At 45.5% G+C, this 22,705-nt stretch overlaps 1 protein-coding gene across 2 annotated transcripts in view; it reads right to left on the bottom strand.

Moving 5' to 3' along the window:
- Positions 1-17,932, bottom strand: part of LOC119965039 (programmed cell death protein 4-like) — a 48,338-nt gene extending 30,406 nt beyond the window's left edge. Inside the window, exons 1-2 of one of the 2 annotated variants that reach the window (XM_038795257.1) lie at positions 17,484-17,932; positions 8,093-8,344 (exon numbers count right to left, since the gene is read on the bottom strand). In XM_038795257.1, coding sequence (XP_038651185.1) covers positions 8,093-8,344; positions 17,484-17,511 — 280 coding nt within the window. In that variant the 5' untranslated portion in view covers positions 17,512-17,932. The remainder of the gene's footprint in view (positions 1-8,092; positions 8,345-17,483) is intronic. The other variant, XM_038795255.1, reaches the window with a different exon arrangement.
- Positions 17,933-22,705: the final 4,773 nt, after the last annotated feature.

The raw sequence follows: 22,705 nt of genomic DNA, 5'->3' as shown, positions 1-22,705 counted from the left end.
GAACTAACACCATGTGTTTGGGGTCCATCAGGTTGTATAGGGGGACGAGGGAGGGTCCTATGTCCTAGTTGTTGTTCACGTCAGTGTTGGGCCATTGACAATTGCCTTGAGGGACTCCAAACAATTTGAGAGGGATTGTCTTGTATGTAAGGGACCCGGGGACAGATTGTGGGGATATTGGAGAGGTGCAGTTCTTTTTCGGGGTATAAACTGAATGCTGGAAGGAGTGAGCATTTAGTGGTTGGTCCCTCGGATGGTGATGTCTAGCACGAGGGGACATAGCTTTAAATTGAGGGGAGATAGATATAGGACAGATGTCAGAGGTAGGTTCTTTACTCAAAGAGTAGTAGGGCGTGGAATGCCCTGCCTGCAACAGTAGTGGACTCGCCAACACTAAACGCATTCAAATGGTCATTGGATAGACATATGGACGTTAAGGGAATAGTGTAGATGAGCTTTAGAGGGGTTTCACAGGTCGGCACAACATCGAGGGCCGAAGGGCCTGTACTGCGCTGTAATGTTCTATGTTCTATGTTTGTCCAAATTCAACTTACAACCAGAAAAGGAGCCAAAACTCCTAAGTAGCTTCATTATCTATCCTTGGTGGAAACTGGGTCCATAATATAAAGACGTTGATCATCCTGGCATACAAGGACAGCCTATGACCCCTCCCTCCCCGATTTATCACCTTCCACTTAACGCTATGGCCAGCGGGTCAATTGCTAAAGAAAATAGAAGCGGAGACAGTGGGCAACCCTGCCTCGTACCCCTATGCAGCATAAAATAACCCAAGCCCAAAGCATTTGTGCGAACACTAGCAGTAGGGATCCCATACAATAAACCAATCCAAGATGTGAACTTTTGCCAAATCCAAGCATTCCAAGAATCTCAAAGAGATATCCCACTCCACCCTATTGAACGATCTTTCGGCATCCACAGCAACAATCACCTCCAGTTCAGGCACTTAAGAGGGGGAAAGGACAACATTCTACAGCCGACGTACATTAGCCGACAATTGCCAACCCTTTACGAAGGTCTGTATGGTCTTCCTAGATCACTTCTGGGAGGCAGGGCTCCAACCGCCGGGCCAGCACTTTTGCGAGCAATTCAGCGTCTGCATTCAAAGGAGAGATGGGTCGAAAAGGCGAGGGGGGTCACAGTAGCACAGTGGTTAGCACAGTTGTTTTACAGCTCCAGGGTCCCAGGTTCGATTCCTGGCTTGGGTCACGGTCTGTGTGGAGTCTGCACGTTCTCCCCGTGTCTGCGTGGGTTTCCTCTGGGTGCTCCCGTTTCCTCCCACAGTCCAAAGATGTGCAGGTTAGATGGATTGGTCACGTTAAATTTCCCTTAGTGTCCAGAAAGATTGGGCGGGGTTGCTGGGTTATGGGGATGGGGTGGAGGTGTGGGCTTGGGTAGGGTGCTCTTTCCAAGGGCTGATGCAGACTCGATGGGCCAAATGATCTCCTTCTGCACTGTAAATTCTATGATTTCTATGATGATACTACCCACATTCCATTGGGCCCTTATTCTTCTTCAGGATTAGGGTGATATAGGCCAGGGAAACAGGCCTATGCATGAGTAAAGGGCAATGAACCCCTGGAAAAAGGAGTCATTGAACATATCTAATAATAAAGGCACCAACTGTCCTGCAAACCTCTTATCAAACTCAATGGGGAGTCCAGCAGGGCTGGCAGCTTTACCTGCCTGCATTAACCCAATGCATTTCATAATTTTCTCAGGACCCAACTAGGATTCCAGCTCTTCTCATCTCTCCCTCTCCACCAATAAAGAACAAAGAAAAGTGCAGCACAGGAACAGGCCTTCAGCCCTCCAAGCCTGTGCAGGCCATGCTGCCCGTCTAAACTAAAATGTTCTACACTTCCGGGTCCATATCCCTCTATTCCCATCCTATTCATGTATTTGTCAAGATGTCCCTTAAATGTCACTATCGTCCCTGCTTCCACCGCCTCCTCTGGCAGCGAGTTCCAGGCTGGGAAGGACAACCCATCAAAAAACTGTCATGGCCGAACTTTCCTCCGGGGGCTCTGACCTGTAGAGATCCCAAGAGAAAGCTTCAAAGCCACGTTGACGTTAGGTGGGGCGACAACCAAACTGTCACCTTAGTAGACTCTCTTATCTGCACAATCACCCAGGAAGCAGTCTGCCACCTCAGCTGATGAGCTAAAAGTAGACTGGCCTTCTCCCCATGTTCATGAAAAGCCCCCCTTGAACATCGCAGCTGGCTCACTGCCTTACCCATTGACAGTTACTCGAACAGCGGCTGCAGCTTTTTCCTACTCACCAGTAACTCTGGGGTAGGGGCAAGGGAGTACTAATGGTCCACCTCAAAGATGGAGTCCACCAGCCTCTGCCTCTTCACCCTCACAGTCCTTTCCATGTGTGCTTTGATGAGCACTTTAAGAACCTCCCACAACATAGAAGGTGAAATAGACTCATTCTTATTAAATTCAAGATATTCCCCGATGGCAGAGGACATGTATTCACAGATCCTGTTGTCCAGTTTGGCACATAATCAGGCCTATCAGGATGTCTGCCAAGGACCCACTAAGTCACATGCCTGCCACTAGGATCAGTCAATAACTTAACAAACGAAAATTTAACCCTGTTATTGATCAGGATTGCGCCCCCACCCAGAGCACTATCACGTAAGCCAGATTGAAATAATTGACACACCCACCCTTTTCAGAACCTTGTCTGGTCCCTTATCCCTAAATGAGTCTCTTGCACCACATCAGCATTCACGTTTATGCAAACACCCTCAACCTTTTCACTGGGCCATTCAACTCCCTTACGTTCCAGGTGACCAACCGAATTGGGGGCCTCCCACTCCCCCTCAATCTGGAGTCAGACATTTCCACCAAGAAGGGTCATTCAAAAAGTATAGGCACCAGGCCCACCCAAGATGGTCACCAAACCCACCAGCAAGACAAAACAAAGAAAAAACTGTAGTCACTGTCAGCAAACTATTCCTACCTCCCACTCCCCCCTCACCCCCCACAGTGTTACACCCAAATTTGCATACAAATAACCGTAAGCGAACAAAAACCACTAAACCCTACTTCTACTATCCCTAACCCCCCCCCAAACAAAATGAAAACGCCAAGCTCATTATTCCAAACCAAGCTAATATAATGAGCTGTAACTACCCCCACCATTCCGCTCTCATTAGCCAACCCTTCAGCTAGCAGAGTGAAGAAAAATATATATTGTTTTTATAAATGTAAGAGTACCCAATTCATTTTGTCCAATTAAGGGGGAATTTAGTGTGGCCAATCCACCTAGCCTGCACATTTTTGGATTATGGGGGCGAAACCCATGTAAACATGGGGAGAATGTGCAATGTCCCAGAGCCGGGATCCCCAACCCCATATCTACATGTCCACCCCCAACAACGGAAAACCTCACAGAAACCTCCAACTCTCACCCAGCCCCTATTTTTCTTTTTACAGAAGATTCCACATCCTCCGGTGCATCTAAAAAATAATCTTTCACCTCAAAAGTCACTCTGCCGAGTACACCAACCCAAATTGAACTCCACTCTTATACAGTGTAGCTTTAACCTTGTTAAATGCCACCCACTTCCTTCCCAGCACCGCACCGACGTCTTGATAAATCCTGATAATGTGGCCATCCCATTTATAGTTGTGATGATCCTGGCCCACCTCAAGACCCGTTCCTTTTCCTGAAAGCTGTGTAACCTCACAATAACAGCCCAGGTGGTTCGTTGGGCCAGGGCTTCTGTCGGAGTGTCCAATGGGCTCAATCCAACTTGAGAGGGGACGTGAATCCACCCTCCCCCAACATCTTTGAAAGGTATTTGGTAGGAGTTTGGCCTTCCATTCCCTCCAGCAACCCCACGATCCGAATAGCCTGCCTCCTGGAACGATTCTCCAAATCATCTGGCCTTAGGTGCTTTATTCACACCGGCCATCTGAGACATCTCAGCTTCCAGAGGAGCAATCTGGTCGCTATGCCTCAAGCGAGGCACACCCACATCCCTTTATCGCAGTCCCATACTCTTTTACTGCACCAATGGCCTCCTCCAACACTGACCAAATGGGAGCCAGGACATCTTCCAGGGTAACCTCTATTGACTTACGGAAGTCCTCAGCCACAACTCGTCTTTGCTTCTCAAATTCCACTGCCAGGATGCAGAAAAGCATTTTGGCCATTAGTGTGGTGGCCAGAGGCCCAGCAGCAGCCTCTGCCATTTTCTCCACTGAGGAGCCCTGAGCAACCTCCAACTCCATTGACAAATTTCTGCCTTCAATTTTCTTAGTCCTGGACCTGCTGGGCATCTCCCTAATGTGCGCACCTTGTACCATCACTCTTTCTTTTATAAATTTAGAGCGATCAATTATTTTTTTTCTCAATTAAGGGCAATTTAGAGTGGTCAATCCACCTAACCTGCACATCTTTGGGTTGTGGGAGTGAGGCCCACGCAAACACGGGGAGAATGTGCAAACTCCACACGGACAATGACCCAGGGACCTTATACCATCACTGGTGGGATTGTAAGCAAAGATACCCTCAGCAACTGGGCAAAAAAGGCTAAAAATACAGTACCCTGGCGGGAGCCATCTTGTGTACCTCTTCCCCCTACATGCCGCCACCAAATGTCCCAGATATTTATATTACTGTGCTATGTCATTGTTTGCCAATATTGTTGTTCATTTTATTTTCCCAACTTCTATGACCAGGCCTTCAAATTTGACTTATCTCCAAATTATTAACCTGATCTTCGTTATCTTTGTCCTTCTCGATTATCTTAAACCATATTTAATTACGATCACTATTGCCCATATTGTTCCCCTATTTTTATTCCTATTGTTTACTCTGGTTCATTCCCCATCAAGAGATCAAGCAGCAAAGTCTCCCTTGCTGAGTTTCTTAAATACTGGGCCAGAAAGGAGTCTGACACACATTTTAGGAACTCTGATTCATTATCCTATTTAACTACCTCTTCCTGTCAATTGTATTAAAAGTAGTTGAAAATCCAGCATAATTTTGACCAATTTCCCAAATTTGTCTGCATATTTCTACTTCAATCTCACTTCCACTATTAGGCAAGCTGCAGATCACACCTATGAGTGTGATTGACTCTTTATTGTCTTTTATCTTTATTTACATAGATTATATTTCTGTATTAATGGATTGCTGCATCACTTCCTATTCCGACTGCAGAGATAGCAGATTAATTGGTATTAATCTTCGATTCATTCATCTTCAGAAGAGGTGCAGTGGATTGGAAAATAGCTAATTCAAGAAAGATGGGGGGAGATCACGTGATGTGAGCACGGGAACAGCTGCATTTTCACGAGTTCCTGCTCTACTCATCATTCAATTTTTGTTTTTATCCTTGTACATATTCCTTCTATGTCTTTTATTGGTTAACAAGGCTTTTACTATATGCAGAGATTTGTTGGTCAGGCTTCAACACGGAGTCGATTTGTGGCAGTCGGAGGGAGTTGGGTTGGGGCAGTTGCCTTTGCCCACCCTGACGATACGGTGCACACCAAAGATTATAGCTGCTAGCGATGAAGGTGATCTGTCTGATAGTCTAAGGCCAATTTCAAAAGTTGTGAGGTGTCTTTATAAAGGCAATTGCAGAGCACAAGGAGGTTCTTGCAGCACAGAGAACACCGTCTGTAGTGCAAGCCCATCTCCGCTCAGTTGAGTCCCTGTTGCATGGCCTGTCATCCATCCTGAGGAATTTGGGTGAGGACGAAGGGGAGCCAGTGAGGAACCCAGTCATATCTGGTGTCCGGTGAGGTGGTGGAGACGTTCCAGCCGACTTTCCCAATCAGGAATCTCGATCTGGACGACAGGCAGCTTGGATTCGATGGAACACATTTAACCCGACTCAGAGGTCTGGGTTTGGGTTGGCCTTCCTGTAGATTTAGTATACTTAACTTCCAAAAAGCATTTGATAAGGTGCTGCATTAAAGATTACTACACAAAATAAGGGTTCATGGTGTTTGGGGGTAACATGTTAGCATGGACAATAGATTGATTAGCTAACATGAAGCGGAGAGTAGGGATAAATAGGTCTTTTTTTGATGGGAAGCTATAACAAGTAGAGTGTCACAGGGATCAGTGTTCGGGCCTCAACTATTTACAATCTACATCAATGATCTGGATGAAGGGACCAAATGGCGCTAAATTTTTTGCTGACATCAAGTTAGGTGGAAATTAAGTTGCAATGAGGAGGTTGAGAATCTGCAATGGGTAATAGATGAGTTAAGCGAGTGAACAAAAATTGGCAGATGGAGTATATGGTGGGAAAATATGTGCTAGTTCACTTTTGCAGGAAGAATAGAAAGGCAGTTTATTATTTAAATGGGGAGAAACTGTAAAACTAGGTGGTGCAGAGGAATGTGTGTGTCCTGGCTCACGAGTCACAAAAGGTTAGCATATCGGTACAGGAAGTGACTCGGAATGCCAATAGAATGTTGGCCTTTATTTCAAGGGGAATGGATTATAACAGTGGAGAAGTGTTACTGCAGCTATGCAGGGCATTGGTGAGACCACATCAGGAATAATAATAATAATCTTTATTGTCACAAGTAGGCTTACAGTAACACTGCAATTAAGTTACTGTGAAAAGCCCTTAGTCGCCTGTTCGGGTACACAGAGGGAGAACTCACACATGTCCAATTCACCTAACAGCACATCCTTCGGGACTTGTGGGAGGAAACAGGAGCACCCCGAGGAAACCCACGCAGACACGGCGAGAACATGCAGACTCGACAGACAGTGACCCAAGCCAGGAATCAAACCTGGGACCCTGGCGCTGTGAAGCAACAGTGCTACCCACTGTGCTATCATGCTACCCGTACTGTCTTGATACAGTCTTTGTTCTCCTTATTTTTAAAAATATATATAATTGCATTAGCAGTGCAAAGATGGTTCACTCAACTCATTCCTGGGCTTGTCTAATGAAGAAAGGTTGAACAAATTGGGCATATACCCATTAGAGTTGAGGAGAATTATTGGTGATCTTATTGAAACATGTAAGATTCTGAGGAATTTGACAGGGTGGGTATCGCAGGATGTTTACGCTTGTGGGGGAGACTAGAACTATGAGACACAAGAACAAGATATCGCCCTTTCAAGACGGAGATGAAGAGTATTTTCTTCTCCGAGGGTCTCTAATCTGTGGAATTACCTTCCCGAGAGAGCAGTGGTGGCTGGGTCATTGAATTTATTCTAGGCTGAGTTAGATAGATTTTTAGTAGATATGGGAGTCGAGAGTTAAAGGGGGGGGGGAATAAATCTATTTATTCCTGGCCATTTATGTCCAAACCTCTCTTTCCTGTTTCATTCATATTTCGACTGGTTTCATTTCACTCAGACAGTGAAGCATCAGGAAGGGGTGAAGGAGCTCCCTCTGGTGGTTCACTGAGCAAGTGCACCGTAATTGAAACAGTTTGTGCCAAAATGCTCCTGGCATATTGGTTTAACCAATACTGTACTCCATTTTCACTGCTCATCGCTGTACTTTCACAAAGCAAGCTGCTAGTGCACAGCATTTTAAAGATGCCATTACCTCTGAATGTACCTCCATCTTCTCTTCAGGAGCCTGGCAGAGTACTTGTTAAAGAATGTCCAAGTGTAAAACCTTTACTAAGGCCTCAGTTAAAGGGCAGCACAGTGGCACAGTGGATAGCACTGCTGCCTCACGGCGCCGAGGTCCCAGATTCAATCCCAGCTCTTGGTCACTCTCCGCGTGGAGTTTGCACATTCTCCCCGTGTTTGTGTGGGTTTCACCCCCACAACCCTAAGATGTGCAGGGTAGGTGGAATGGCCACGCTAAATTGCCCCTTAATTGGAAAAAAATGAATTGGGTACTCTAATTTTAAAAATAAATAAATAAATAAGACCTCAGTCACAGTATTGTGTATAGTATTGGGCTCCATCCTATAGCAAGGACATTGAAGCTTTAAAGTGGGTACAATTCAAATACTGTGTGGTATAAGGAAACTGAAATATAAAGGCAGACTTACAATTTGCCCTCAGGCTTTAACATCCTAACCCCCTTGCCAACCCCCACCTGAACACCCCCAATTACCTTTCTTCGGAAGACCCCGGCCTTTCCCGGATCGCGATTTCTTGTCGCCCATTTTGCCTTTGGAGCCAGGAGCCTCTGCATTGTCGGAGAAGGACTCGCGGCTGGACTCGGAGTCACGCGACGAATTCTTTCTCAACTTCCTCTTGGCCTTGGCACTGAGTTGGGCTTCTTGAAACTCCTCCTCCCGCGACATCTGGCTCCCATCTTGCTCTGCTTTGTTTCCATCTTTGATCGGAGCACAGCTGTCAGGTGCTGTAAAACATGACCACAATGACTTGCATTTATATAGCATCCATAACGTGGCAAAACCTCCCAATGTGCAGAAGAGACATATTGGTTTTTTTTTTACAGCATTTTGTTTGCTTTTAACCCAATATGCAGTTATGGCCAGGGTTTAGACACTCCAAAGTATATTATGAAGTCCAACCTTTAAGTTGAATTTGGCTAGAATGAGCACAAGAGCCTTCCCTTCAGGTGTGATTCAACAGTCTCCCTAGACACTTTAATCAAAACAAGCTTTATTCCAATAACTTAGTTAACGTATATATAATATATATATATATTTTAAAAAGACACAGCAAGAATTTTTATCAATTACAAACAAAGAAACCACAAAGCTATAGCAATCTATGTATAATACTTAATGAATCCTCCCTTAACTGTTCCAATTCAAAAACAACAACCCATGAACCAAAAATCATTTTTCAAGTGAACCAGCACTCTGCATTCTCACTTGAATGAGACTGGCTTTCCCTGAGATTCTTCTCCCATCTCACCAGCAGGTGTAAGCTCTTTCCAGAAAGCAAACTATATCTTTTAAATTATCAAAGCAGGTAGCTATACCCAATGATTTTTTTTACCGGAACAACTCTTTAAAATGAAAACATAGAAAGACTGGGAAAAAACATCCCTTTCTCTCCGGGTCCACGGCAGTCAAACTGAAAATGATACGAAAACAAATCTCAAAGCCACAGGTCAGCTCCACCCACAAAATTGCATCACAGAAGCCATGTGATAAGACAAAAATCTTTCTTAAAGGGACACTCCCATAACAATGCTTCACATGAATCTTCAAAGTTGACTTTGAGGCAACACAGAAGATATTATAAGAGGTGATCAAATGTTGGCTTATGATATAGGTTTGAAGAGGCGCTTTAAAAAAGAACATTGAGATTCTGAAAGGTGCCCAAAAACAAGGTATTCTAACTCGCTGGATAGCCAATGAGATACTTTCGAAGTATAGTCACTGTTGTAATCTTGGGAAATGTAGCAGCCAATTTGCACATGACAAGCTCCCACAAACAGGAATGTGATAAAAGACCAAATAATCTGTAGCTGTGATATTGGTTGAGGCATAAATATTGACCAAGCCAGAGGGGAAAACCTCCCTATTCTTCACAATGTTGCCCAAATCATCGTTTGCATCATGAGAAGGAAGACTTGGATCAACTTCTCTTCTAAAAGATGGCACCTTCAACAGTGCAGCACTCACTCAATGCTGCACTTGCTTGTCAGCATAGATATTGGTGCTGAAGTCTCTGGTACAGGGGTTAGCACTGCTGCATCACAATACCAGGCACCAGGGACCTGGGTTCAATTCCGACCTTGTGTTTGGGTAACTGTCTGTGTGGAGTTTGCACATTCTCCCCCCAGTGTCTGCGTGGGTTTGCTCCGGTTTCCTCCCACCATCCGAAGATGTGCAGATTAGGTGAATTGACCATGTTAAAAGGTGAGGTGTGTTGACCATTTAAAGTGCCCCTCAAGTGTTTAGGGATGTGCAGATTAGGTTACGGGGATTCGGCTAGGAATTGGGCCTAGGTTTGGGGCTCTTTCAGAGAATCGGTGCAGACATGAATGGCCAAATGGTCTCCTGCACTGATCAAACCACTGAGTGACACACCTCAAGATTCTCAATCAACAGGCAACATTGGCAGCAAGTCTCATCCGTGGGTACCAATTTGACCATTTCCCAATAGCAGAATGTAAATTGACCTCCCTGTTAATTAGAAATCAGCTGGGTGGCACAGTGGTTAGCATTGCTGCCAAAGGCGCCGAGGACCCGGATTCGAATCCCGGCCCTGGGTCACTGTCCGTGTGGAGTTTGTACATTCTCTCTGTGTCTGCATAGGTTTCACTTCACAACCCAAAGATGTACAGGGTAGGTGGATTGACCACGTTAAATTGCTCCTTAATTGGAAAAAAATAATTGGGTACTCTTAAATTTATTTTTAAAAATTTTTTTTAAATTCGAAATCAGCTGCCGGTTGGTTCCTGTGTCTGTTACAGGTACAGCACAGAAGGATGCCATTTGGCACTACGGAGGGTTATCCAAAAGGGTTTAACTCCCCTCAGCCAGCAGTAAAAAAAATTGAGAACATAATAAATATTAAAATTATAGGAGCCGAGTACGGCCATTCAGCCCAACGTGCCTGTCCAGCCATTCAACACAATCACAGCCAATCACTTTCCTGTATTATCCCCATATACCTTATGTACTTTGATTTTATCAATCTCGGTTTCAAATATACCGTACTCAATGACTGAGGATTCACAGCTTCCTGGGATACAAAATTCTACAGATCCACAACTCATGAACGAAGGAATTCCTCATCTCAGACCTAAATGGGCAACCCCTTATCATGTAGACTCTACAGCCAGGTAAAACAAACTATCACCATCTATCCCCTAATCTGTAACAAAGGCCAACATGCTATTTGCTTTCCTAATTGCATGTTCTAGCCGCATGGCAATTTTCTGTGGTTCACATACAATACCCCAACATCAGGTTGTTTCCCCTTGTGGAAGAGTTTAGGACCAAAGGGCATAATCTCAGAATAAGGGCTCACCCATTTCAAACAGAGAGGAGGAGGAATTTCTTCTCTCAGAGGGTAGTGAATCTGTGGAACTATTTACCACAGAGAGCTGTAGAAGCTGGGTCGTTAACTATATCCAAGGCTGAGATCGACAGATTTTTGATCAGTAAGGGAGTCAAGAATTCTGGAGGGTAAAATGTGAAAGTGGAGTTGAGGATTATATCAGATCAACCATAATCTCACTCAATGGCAGAGCAGACTCGATGGGCCAAATGGCCTACTTCTGCTCCTACGTTTTATGGTCTTATCAGCTAAAAACCTGCTTGCATTCATAAACTAAGCTCGCCCTCAAAGGATAGCCGCTTGGGTAACACCTGTGTAACTACATCACCAGAGATGTGCCCACCCAGGAGATCCCACACTCTTAAACTATAGTCAGGGTTAGAACAAGGGAATGAATAGGGCATTGACATTGAGGTATGTCGCAACTTTTTCTTAAAACAGGGTAACTTCAGGTCACTGTGACAGGCTGTTAATGGTGCCATATCTCCACAATATCAGTTGCTAAGTGTCACATGTCAGTTTTCATTCAGTTGGTAACACTCCCGCCTCCAAGCCAAAGACTTCAGCACCTCCAGCAATGCAGTATTATGGAAGTGCTGACAATTGGGGGTGCTGTCTTTCAGATGAAACATTAAACCAAGGCCCAGTGTGCACACTCAAGTGGACATATAAAGTCCCATCACACTATTCAAAGAAATGTACAGTACTTAATACTAATCTTTATTGTCACAAGTACGCTTACATTAACACTGCAATGAAGTTACTGCGAAAATCCCCTAGTCGCCACATTCCGGCGCCTGTTCGGGTACACAGAGGGAGAATTCAGAATTCTCAGCTGGTACTAGAATTGAACCTGTGCTGCTGGCCTTGTTCTGCATTACAAACCAGCTGTCTAGCCCACTGAGCTAAACCAGCCCTAATGTAGGCAAACAAAGCAACTAATTTGTACACGCAGGAACATTGAACTCAGGATGAGGAGTAGGCCATTCAGCCCTACGAGCCTGCTCCGCTATCCAATGAAGATCTGGTTGTTGTCTAAACACAGCAAGCTCCCACAAACAGCAATGGGGTCATGGTCAGATATTCTGGTTTTGAGTGATGTTGAGGGCTAAACATTAGCCAAGGCACCAGGGAGACCTCTACTTCAAGCAGCGGCTGGCGTCTGGTATCCACCGGAGGGAAGACAGGGCCCCTGTTTAATAACAAAGTCAAAAGCAGACAGCCCCTCATATATCTCCTGGATATTGTCAAGATCAAGTTGCTGGGATTCTGGCAAGTTCAAAAAAAATGTTTAACATACTATTTCGTCCTTCTGTGTAAGAGTGTGAACAAGAGTGTGTTTAACAGGCAGGGTACAAAAGAGGAAATAAAACAGGGTTCGAGAAAGAATTTGGGGTATCCTTCAAAAGCCACAAGAAAGAAATCACGGGGAGAATCCTCAAGGGCTTCTCTATGGTGACTGAAAGGACGGCCACCAACTTAAAAGATGCAAAATCCACATTGCAGCCTGTGTGCGAGAGCTGCCTTTCTAGATTAAATTCCAGGTTGGACAGCTGCACATTCCCAGCCACGCCCCGTCCTTTCCCTCCCCTCCCCTCTCAACAGCCAACCCTCTCCTTCCACATCTCCACAAGAGCGACTGGCACACTTGACACGGTGCTTGACGCTGGCAGATTTGTCAATTCATTAGAACAAAACAGTCAGTGAACTTCAAAGCAAATGTAATCCAAATAATGTCACAGACTTGGGGAGTGCCATTTGGGGGGCGGGGAGGGGGGGGGGGGTTGTATTCAATTAGACAGAGGACCAACTGCTCCAGCAACTCAAACAAACATCAGGGTTCCACACATCTGATGAGGCTGTTTTTCTGTTGTTCATTAATTGCTGTATTGTCTACCTATCGAAGAAGTGAAGCCAGCCTGTGCCTCAGTGGTAGCATTCCCAGCTCTGGATCAGGAGTTGCAGGGTTCAAACTTCACTCCAGAAAGTCCTGCAAGTGGAATAAAAACAGAAAGTGCTGGATAAACTCAGCAGGTCTGGAAGCACCTGTGGAGAGAGAAATAGCTAATGTGGCGGGTCTAAATGACCCTTCTCTCAACGTAAGTGCAGACTGGAGTTCCGGCTGGGAATTCTGGATTGGCACCCAGCAGGAGACTCATGTCCATTAGGGGTGGCTGCACCAACCCCTTTGTGGTGAATGTATTATGCCAATAATCCACCATTGTATTTGTATCTGTGCTGTTGCACTTGTATTTGTATCTGTGTTATGCTGTTGCCCTTGTGGGCTTCTCCTATGGGCCATTGTATGGCATTATCCATAGGGGAACATGTTGGGGCATGTATGGGCTCTGCCCATGGCTCCTCCCCTTGAAGGGAGGTATAAAGAGCAGTCGACTTGTAGGCGGTTCTCAGTATTGAATCTGTCGCAGGCAGGCACTGTTCTAAGTTGACTAAAGCCACGGTTTACTTCTACTCTTGTCTCGAGTGAATTGATGGTCGCATCACCCTTCTCTCCATCAACCTCATCCTATGGGATAGTGGAACTCCATAAAAGCCTCTCCCCACCTCAGTTAAACTGCCCTTTTGACCAATACGTAGATGGTTGTTGTCAAGGGTGGAGGTTTCATGTCATGGTCTGTCACATTGTTAACCAGCCTGCAAATCCCTCCACTGCTCAGCAAAGGCAGGGCATGGAGATGCAAAAACAAGAGGATTGGGAGGTGAGTCCTGTGTACTTGGAAAGGGAGTTGATAAAAATATTCAATTTATCTCCACTTGCTGTGATCTCACTAAATTCTATTCCCACAGAAACATTCAGACTGTTCTGGCACAGGGTAACTTTCAGCATGAAGAAAGTGGTTTGATGGAACAGACGCAATGGACCAAGTGACCTCTTCCTGTGCTGTAAACTTTCTCGGATTCCAAAGACTTGTGAATAGGGCTTTGCAAAGTGTTTAGACTAATTCTCTCTTCACCAACACCTCTAGCTGACTTTGTGAGACTCACACTGATGTAACATATTTCACAACTTCAGAAAATCACAAGTTGCACATCTAATGAAGTACTTTTGTGTTGATTGGTAATCATAGAATCCCTACAGTGCAGACGGAGGCCATTCAGCCCCATCAGGTCTGCAGCGACCATTCAAAAGACCACCCTACCTCGGTCCAATCACCCGTCCCATTCCTGCAAACCCACCCTAAGGGGCAATTTATCATGGCCACTCCACCTAACTTGCACATCTTTGGACTGTGGGAGGAAACCGGAGCACCCGGAGGAAACCCACGCAGACATGGGGAGAACGCACAAACTCCACACAGACAGTCGCCCAAGGCCAGAAATGATCCCGGGTCCCTGGTACTGAGGCAGAAGTGCTATCCACTCTGCCATCGTGCTGTCCCTTAACGTCAGAAAAGGGTCGCTGTTTGAAGAAGAGGAGGGGAGTTCTTTCCAGTCTGCCAATCAACACTCAACAGACATCACTAAAGCAGATTACTTGGCCATTATCACAGTGTTGTTTGTGGGATCTTGCTATGCAAAAATTGGCTGCCATATTTTCGGACTCACAACAATGACTACACTTCAAAGCTACTTCCATGGTTGTGAAGAGTATTGTTCATGACAGGTGCTATACAAGTGCAAAAGAGATTAAGCCAGTCTGTTCATGGTCTTGGTGTCTGTCACCTTTGATCCCAAGATGAGTTTCCGACCTTATATTCATGCCATCATTAAGACTGCTTTATTCCACTTCAATCATCACCCTAATGTTGCCCATCTCAGTTCATCCACTGCTGAAAGCCTCACCCATCCCTTCGTTAGACTGAACAATTCCAACAAACCCCGAGCTGGTCTCCCATATTTTACCCTCGCTAAACTGGAGGTCATCCAAAACATCTCCATTTCTAACTCTTGAGCAAGTCCTGTTATCCTATCACCCTTGTACTCTCTGACCTACAATGGCTCCAAGCCAAGCACCAGCTTGTTTTTAAAATTCGGATCCACGTTTTCAAGTTCCTCCAATGGCCTCACCCCTCCCTATCTCTGAAATCCCCTCCAACCCTACAACACTTTGAGGAATCCATCCTATTCCTCTGAAACCCCTTGGAATGTTTATTTACATCAATGGTGCTGTATAAACAAAAGGAGGTGGTGAATCTGGAGCAGCTTGCAGAGATAAAAATGAAATGAAAATTGCTTATTGTCACGAGTAGACTTCAATGAAGTTACTGTGAAAAGCCCCTAGTCACCACATTCCGGCGCCTGTCCGGGAGGCTGGTACGGGAATCGAACCGTGCTGCTGGCCTGCTTGGTCTGCTTTAAAAGCCAGCGATTTAGCCCAGTGAGCTTAAAAGGGGTGAGTCATGCATGGATGTGAACACGAGAATGAGAACTTTAAAATCCTAACAACGTTTTGTTTATTCGTTCAAAGGATGTGGACGTCGTATGATGGACCAGCATGTATTGCACATCCCTAATTGCCCTTGCACTGAGTGGTCTCCTCGGCCATTTAATAGTCACCTTGGGTGACTGTGGAGTTTACAACTTTTTCTCATGTTTGCGTGGGTTTCCTCCCACAGTCCAAAGATGTGCAGATTAGGTGGGATTATGGGGATAGGGCAGGGGAATGGGCTTATGTAGTGTGCTCTTTAAGAGAGTCAGTGCAGACTGATGGGTTTAATGACCTCCTTCAGCACTTTAGGGATACTATGATTGTTGTGAGTCTGGAGGTGCATGTAGGCCAGACCAGGTAAGGACAACAGATTTCCTTCCCGAAAGGACATTAATGAACCAGATGGGTTTTTACAACAATCGACAATGGTTCATGGTCATCATTAAGACTTTTAATTCCAGATTTCTAATGAATTCAAATTCCACCATCTGGGATTCAAACCCTAATCCACAGCTTTGACAAAGAGTCATCCAGACTCGAAACTTTAGCTCTGTTTACTCTCCACTGATGCTGAGATTGTCATTTTCTATTTTTATTTCAGATTCCAGCATCCGCAATAATTTGCTTTTACTCCAGGGCATTACCCTGGGTCTCCTCAAGTCTCTGGACTGTCAGTCCAGCAACAATAGCAATACGCAACCGCCTCCTCCCAAAACAGGAACACACAAATTCGGAGTACGCCACTCGGGCCTTCAAGCCTGTTCCATCATTCAAGATCATGGCTGATCTCTTTGTAAAATTCCTGCCCATCGATAACCTGGTAAAATCAATAGGCACTGGTGGACTTCAAATCAACGTAGGTCAGCGAGCACGGGAGACTGGATATTAATGCGAGTTCGGACATGTCCAGCAATTTTGGGTGAGCTTGAGTGTATGGAGTGCATATTGGTGCCAACAAGGTGCACCCACTATATACATTAGACAATTACTATCAATCCTATAATGTTAATAAGGAGATGTGAAAGAGGAACTTTCATGCAAACTGCTAAATAAACTCTCAACATATAATAAATAAAATGTAATGCACAGAAAGCGAGGGTGGTATTTGAACACCACCTCAGTCTGTGAAATTTTCTATTAGCAATTAATTGAAAAAAGAACACACAGATAATGGAAAGCTGTCCCTGGTCACAATTTCTTCAAGTATCTTCATACTGTACACAAACATATTCTGCCCAAGAGATCTATACTGTTATTTACGCTCCTTATGAGAACCCCCTCCCTCTTACATTATAGATAAGGAGAGATGAATATTGTATCAGCTGATACCACCTAGAGGCGAGTGTACTGGGTAAATGTACTGACAAGCTCCAGAGGTTAAATTACCTACTCCTGTTTCTAGATTTTATGATGGACACATCAGCCATGATCCAATGGTGGAGCAGAATCGATGGGGCAAATGGCCTAATTCTGTTCCTAGATCTAATGGGCAAGATATAACTGCGTACTTCTTTCTGTCTGAAATAACAGGCAGCACGGAAAGATTCAGATAGGACGTCTCAAATGACTGAAATCGGGTATCCCAAAGCATTGCTCTCTTAAAGAATGCTGTCATCTTCAGCTGAAGTGAATCAGTGTCACTTTCCTTTTCAAGGCTATTGAACCAGATCGCGCTTCTTAAGAGTGACCGCGGCACAAACGCTGGCAGAACTTGTTGAAAGTTGCTGACTTTACACCAGGTAAACAATCTCAGGACAGGAGGAACACACTCTTCTCTGAAGAAATACACTCTTCTGCCCAACTGCTCAAAAGCCTCGCCCTCGTCTGCCAACTTTCAAAATCTTGTCAACACAATATATCGGAGGCGTGATTAAGGCAGGCGCGCTGTTACTTGAGGAAAAACAGAAGCCTTTTCTATTACATTAACTACAAATGCTGAGACGGAAGACTCAAATTAACTACAAGTGCTGAGAGAAAGGGATACCCTACATTAAAGACCCAGTTCACTACCCCAAAGTCCAAACACAATTGGCTGGCAGCGTCCCTTCCACCCCCTCCTCTTAATTCATCAAATGCATCGCACATCCCCACCCCCCAAAAAACTTTTTGCAGAATTTCTTCTTACCCAAACCTTGCTTCCCCTCAGTCGCCATTGGCTCCTTTACTGTGTTTTTAAATTCCTCTCTCCAGGCTTCGGGTTGCAATAAACACACAGCCACCACCAACCTCGATCACTGGTTTATTTCAATGAATTATTTGGCTCGGATGCTTTCAGTTCTTCTTTTCGTCTTCACCCAACCTTTTCCTCCCACTCTCTCGCCAGCTTCGCAAAATAAAAATGATTTTTTAAAAAAACTTTCCCCAAGTTGTAAACTTTTTCTTGTTCCACGTTTCGAATCACATGATCCCCCAAGCACCAATCCCCATTGGTTCACTGGGAGGGGCGGAGGGTGCTGAATATTTTTAAATGTTTACTTGCTGATAGGAAGGCGAGGGTTGCCTTTAGAGATCAGGCAAAGGACGTGAGCAAAACAGGAGTCCACAGTGAAATTTGCAGACAGCCCAGGGTTGGGCAGTCAGTTGATGAAACTGGTGCATCTGGGTGACATTAAACTCTTTGGAGAAAATAACGTTACATAGAATTGCACCGAGTGTTAGCTCCACACGAGTCTCCTCACTCTTTAAATTAATCTCTATGGGCAGCACGATGGTTAGCGCAGCTGTTTCACAGCTCCAGGGTGCCAGGTTCGATTCCAGGCTTGGGTCACTCCCGTGTCTCCGTGGGTTACTTCCGGGTGCTCCGGTTTCCTCCCACAGTCCAAAAACGTGTAGGTTAGGTGGATTGGCCATGCTAAATTGCCCTTAATGTCCAAAAAAGGTTAGGAGGGGTTGTTGGATTAGGGGACAGGATGGAAGTGAGGGCTTAGGTAGGGTGCAGACTCGATGGGCCAAATGGCCTCCTTCTGCATTGTAAATTCTATGATCAGAATATCGTCTCCATCATGTACTTGTCCAGTATCTCCTTAAATGCATCCACCTCCAGGTATGCCAGTATAACAGGTATGCCAACCCCCCCCCCCCCCCCCAGCTTTGCTGGCAATCACCCATTCCTCTCTTTTTAAAATAGATTTAGAGTACTGAATTCATTTTTTTTAATTAAGGGGCAATTTAACGTGGCCAATCTACCTACCCTGCACATCTTTGGGTTGTGGGGGTGAAACCCACACAAACACGGCGCGAATGTGCAAACTCTACACAGACAGTGACCCAGAGCCGGGATCGAACCTGGGACCTCGGCGTCGTGAGGCAGCAATACTAACCACTGCACCACCGTGCTGCCCTCCCCTCTTCTGACAGGCTCAACAACAATCACAGAATCACACCATGCAGGAGGTCCAACGAGTCTGCACCGACAGGTGAAAAACACCTGACCTGCCTAAGACGTGCCAAGTGCTCATCCAGGTACTTTTTAAAGGATGTGAGGCAACCCACCTCTAAAATCCTCCCAGGCAATGCATTCTAATAGTCACCACCCTCTTGGTAAAAACCTCCTGCCCCTCACCTTGAACTTGTGTCCCCTTGTGACTGACCCTTCAACTAAGGGAAAAAGCTGCTCCCTATCCACCCTGTCCATGCCCCTTATAATCTTGTACACCTTGACCAGGTCGACCCTCCAGTCCAATCACATCCTCCCAACCCCTTTATTCTATTGTCCACCACCTTGAGCTTTGCTCATGCTGCATGAAGTCACTATTGGATTTTTTTCATGACTATCTTGTATTCATTGTTGTTAGTTTTGTTCTCCTCCATGCGTGGAAACATGTTTTTTTAATGCCAAACTGATTATATAATAATCAAATCTGATCAACACCCTGTTTCCTGTGGAGGAAACACTCCCAACCTGTTCTGTCTTTCCTGACCATTATATCCTCTTCTTTCTGACATTGTTTTGGCTTTGTAAAGCCTTTGTGCCCTTTCTAGAAGACAGAGTTAGTCTGCCCTGCACCACAGATTTGGCTCCTGCAGACTTTGGTCAATTGGAGCTGTTTGGTTATGATAACGTGGATATTAGTATAATCAGCAGAGATAGGTTCTCCATGTCGAAGATAAGGTTAGCATGTCAAAACTTCCTGCAGCAGCCATAAATAAACCAGTTAAATTAAAATGTAGAATGCACAACCTTTATATCTTCTTTCGGATAGGTGTAACTTAAAAATATATATATATATTGAAAGTGGATGTGGTGATTCAATTTGAGGTAGTGTCGCTCGTTCTGGGTGAGTGTGCTTAACACTCAATTTGGCTCTGTTTCGTTAAGATACCGCCACAAGTTTCAAGGTCAAGTTCAAAGCAATAAAACCATACACCAATTAGTAAGTTAAAACAAATGAGTTTATTATAATACAATTATAAACTACTCATGCACACGCTAAGATGACTAAACTATTCCTACCACTAAATAGACCAATACTTATCTGAATAGGGAACTGCCGGATCAGGGGACAAGGCCTCTTGCTCTGCACTGGGTCCGCAGACTTCAGGTTGGTACGGGTTATAAGGGGTCAGGAGTGTCTATCTCTGGTAGCGATCGTTGTGAGACACTTACTTGCTGGCGGCTGCTGTCCGAACCTCTCCTCTCTCTCGGTCAAGGTCTTCTTCGGTAAAGGCTGGTTGAGAGGGCTGGTCAATAGAGGAGAGCTGGTGAAGAAGAACAAACTAAGTTTGGGACCTGTCTTTTATAGGTCCTAGGGCTTCGCGCCCTTTTGGGCGGACTCTCTATCTGCTGGGGATCGATTGGGTCTCTTCCCAATCGATTTGTTTGAATCCCCCCAATACTGAGGCTGTCCCTCGGCTACTGGGCGGGCCTTCAGGTGCTTTGTCTTCGAACCCCGCTGGTGCCGGGGTGTCTGGTTTCCCATACACTGTTGCAATCACTTCCCTATCTGTGTCCATTGTCTCTGGGATCGTTCCATTACTATGTTAACTGTCCCGGAGATTGCCTCATTAGTATGCCGAATGTTCGTTTCGGTGCTGTCTGCTCTATTAGTAGACAGAATACACAGTGGCTTGTTGCAGCCTGCTTCTGCTGCAAACTTTGTCCATTTTACCCTGCAAGCTAGGGCAGCACGGTAGCACGGTGGTTAGCATAAATGCTTCACAGCTCCAGGGTCCCAGGTTCGGTTCCCGGCTGGGTCACTGTCTGTGTGGAGTCTGCACGTCCTCCCCGTGTGTGCGTGGGTTTCCTCCGGGCGCTCCGGTTTCCTCCCACAGTCCAAAGATGTGCGGGTTAGGTGGATTGGCCATGCTAAATTGCCCGTAGTGTCCTTAAAAGTAAGCTTAAGGGGGAGGTTGTTGGGTTACGGGTATAGGGTGGATACGTGGGTTTGAGTAGGGTGATCATTGCTCGGCACAACATCGAGGGCCGAAGGGCCTGTTCTGTGCTGTACTGTTCTATAAAGCTTTGCGTTCCTCCATTTTGTATTGAGGGAATGGCCAACTTCGGTGGCTACAGTAGCAGCGAGTGAATTAGTCACAGCTTCTTGTTGTGATGAAGATTGTTACACATGGCGACGACAGACTGATAAAACAGTTCATGTCACCCCTTACAAAAGGGCTTGCTGATCTCCCTATGTTTCAGTTCTGAAGCATATGTGGCCTTGTTTCATCAGTTTTGCAAGGATATATTTAAAATACATTAATTTGGGCAGCCCAGTGGCGTAGTGGTTAGCACTGCTGCCTCACGGCACCGAGGTCTCAGGTTCGATCCCGGCTCTGGGTCACTGTCCGTGTGGAGTTTGCACATTCTCCCCGTGTTTGCGTGGGTTTCACCCCCACAGCCCAAAAGATGTGCAGGCTAGGTGGATTGGCCAAGCAAAATTGCCCTTTAATTGGAAAATATGATTTGAGCACTCAAAAGTTATTTTAAATGTTTTTTTAAAAATAAATAAATAAAATACATTAATTTGAGAAACTGAACTTGATTAATGTTTCTGGATATTCAGCTTCTGGATCTGTTTTTAACAGCCTCCTATTTGTAAACAACGATTCACTGAATACAAGGGGCAGGGAAAGAAATCTGGATCGCATAAATAAAAATGTACCTTTCCTAAATAAAATGTTTTAGGGCATATATGTTTGATGTCATTTTGTTGGCTCGGACAAGATTTTAGCCTTCCACTTTCTCTGGCGGGCCAGGTGCAGGCAATTAAGATGAATATCTTGTCAAGATTTGTGTTCTTGTTTAAGTGCCTTCTGGTCTTCCTGCCTAAGCTTTTTCCGAGGGGCTCAAGCAGCTTATAACAGGGTTCATATGGGTGGGGCGACCGCCTTGGATTAGAAGGGGATCTTACAGCGGGAAAAGCAGGCGGGGGGTTGGCGCTGCCAGGCCTGTTATTTTAATATTGGGCGGCCAATGCAGAGAAGGTGTTGGTTTGGTTCAGGGTCCAGGACGTTGTCTGGGTAAGGATGGAGTTGAGACCATATGAGGGGTCGTGTCTGGAAGTGGCATTCACTCCGGCAAAGTGGTTATCTCCACATTAAGGATATAGCAGCAGCTTGCCAGCATTTCAGGCAGGGTCAGGGGGGTGGGGGGCAAGGTGTTCCCCTATCTGTGGGAATCATTTATTTCTGCTGGGGAAACTTGATGCCGCTTGTGGGGGTTGCAAAGATTAAGGGCTGTGATGGGTAAAGTATTTATTTTTGGAGGGTCAGTTTGCTGATTGGGGGGAGCTGAGGGAGAGAACCTTGGTGGGGGAGGGTTATGTTCAGGTACTTTCAGGTGTGCGATTGGGTCCAGCAATGACTCCACCATCAGCTCCAGCTGTCAAGGCCCTAATCGATCACTTTGCTGGAAAGGATTGTTTCTTGTGCAGGGTGGTCGGAGGAGGGCAGCACATCCGGGATATAAAGATGAATCATTGGAGAGGAGCAGGTCTCAGTGGAGGAGGTGAAGGCCAGGTGGGAGGAGGAGCTGGGTCCAATTTTAGTGGAGGAGATGTGGAGTGAGTCTCTCCATAGGGTGAATGCTACATCATCCTGTGCAAGGTTAAGTTTGATACAACTCAAGATGCTGTTCAGGGCACATCTCACCAAGGCTGGGTAGAGCTGTTTTTTTTCGAGAGGGTTGAGGACAGGTGTGAACAGTGCTCGAGAAGGCCTGCGAACCATGCACACATGTTCTGGTCCTGTCCAAGTTGGTGAGTTTTTGGGGGGCACTTTTAATACAATATCGGCAATTTTAAATGTGTATTTGGAGCCCTGTCCATTAGTTGCAATATTCGGGATGTCGGACTAGCCGAATTGAGGACGGGAGTGATTGTGGATGCATTGGATTTGCCTTCTTGCTCG

The sequence above is a fragment of the Scyliorhinus canicula genome, chromosome 4, assembly GCF_902713615.1.
Source record: "Scyliorhinus canicula chromosome 4, sScyCan1.1, whole genome shotgun sequence".
NCBI classification, from domain to species: Eukaryota; Metazoa; Chordata; class Chondrichthyes; order Carcharhiniformes; family Scyliorhinidae; genus Scyliorhinus; species Scyliorhinus canicula.
The sequence above is the reverse complement of the archived record's forward strand: the minus strand, read 5'-3'. Positions and strand labels throughout refer to the sequence as shown.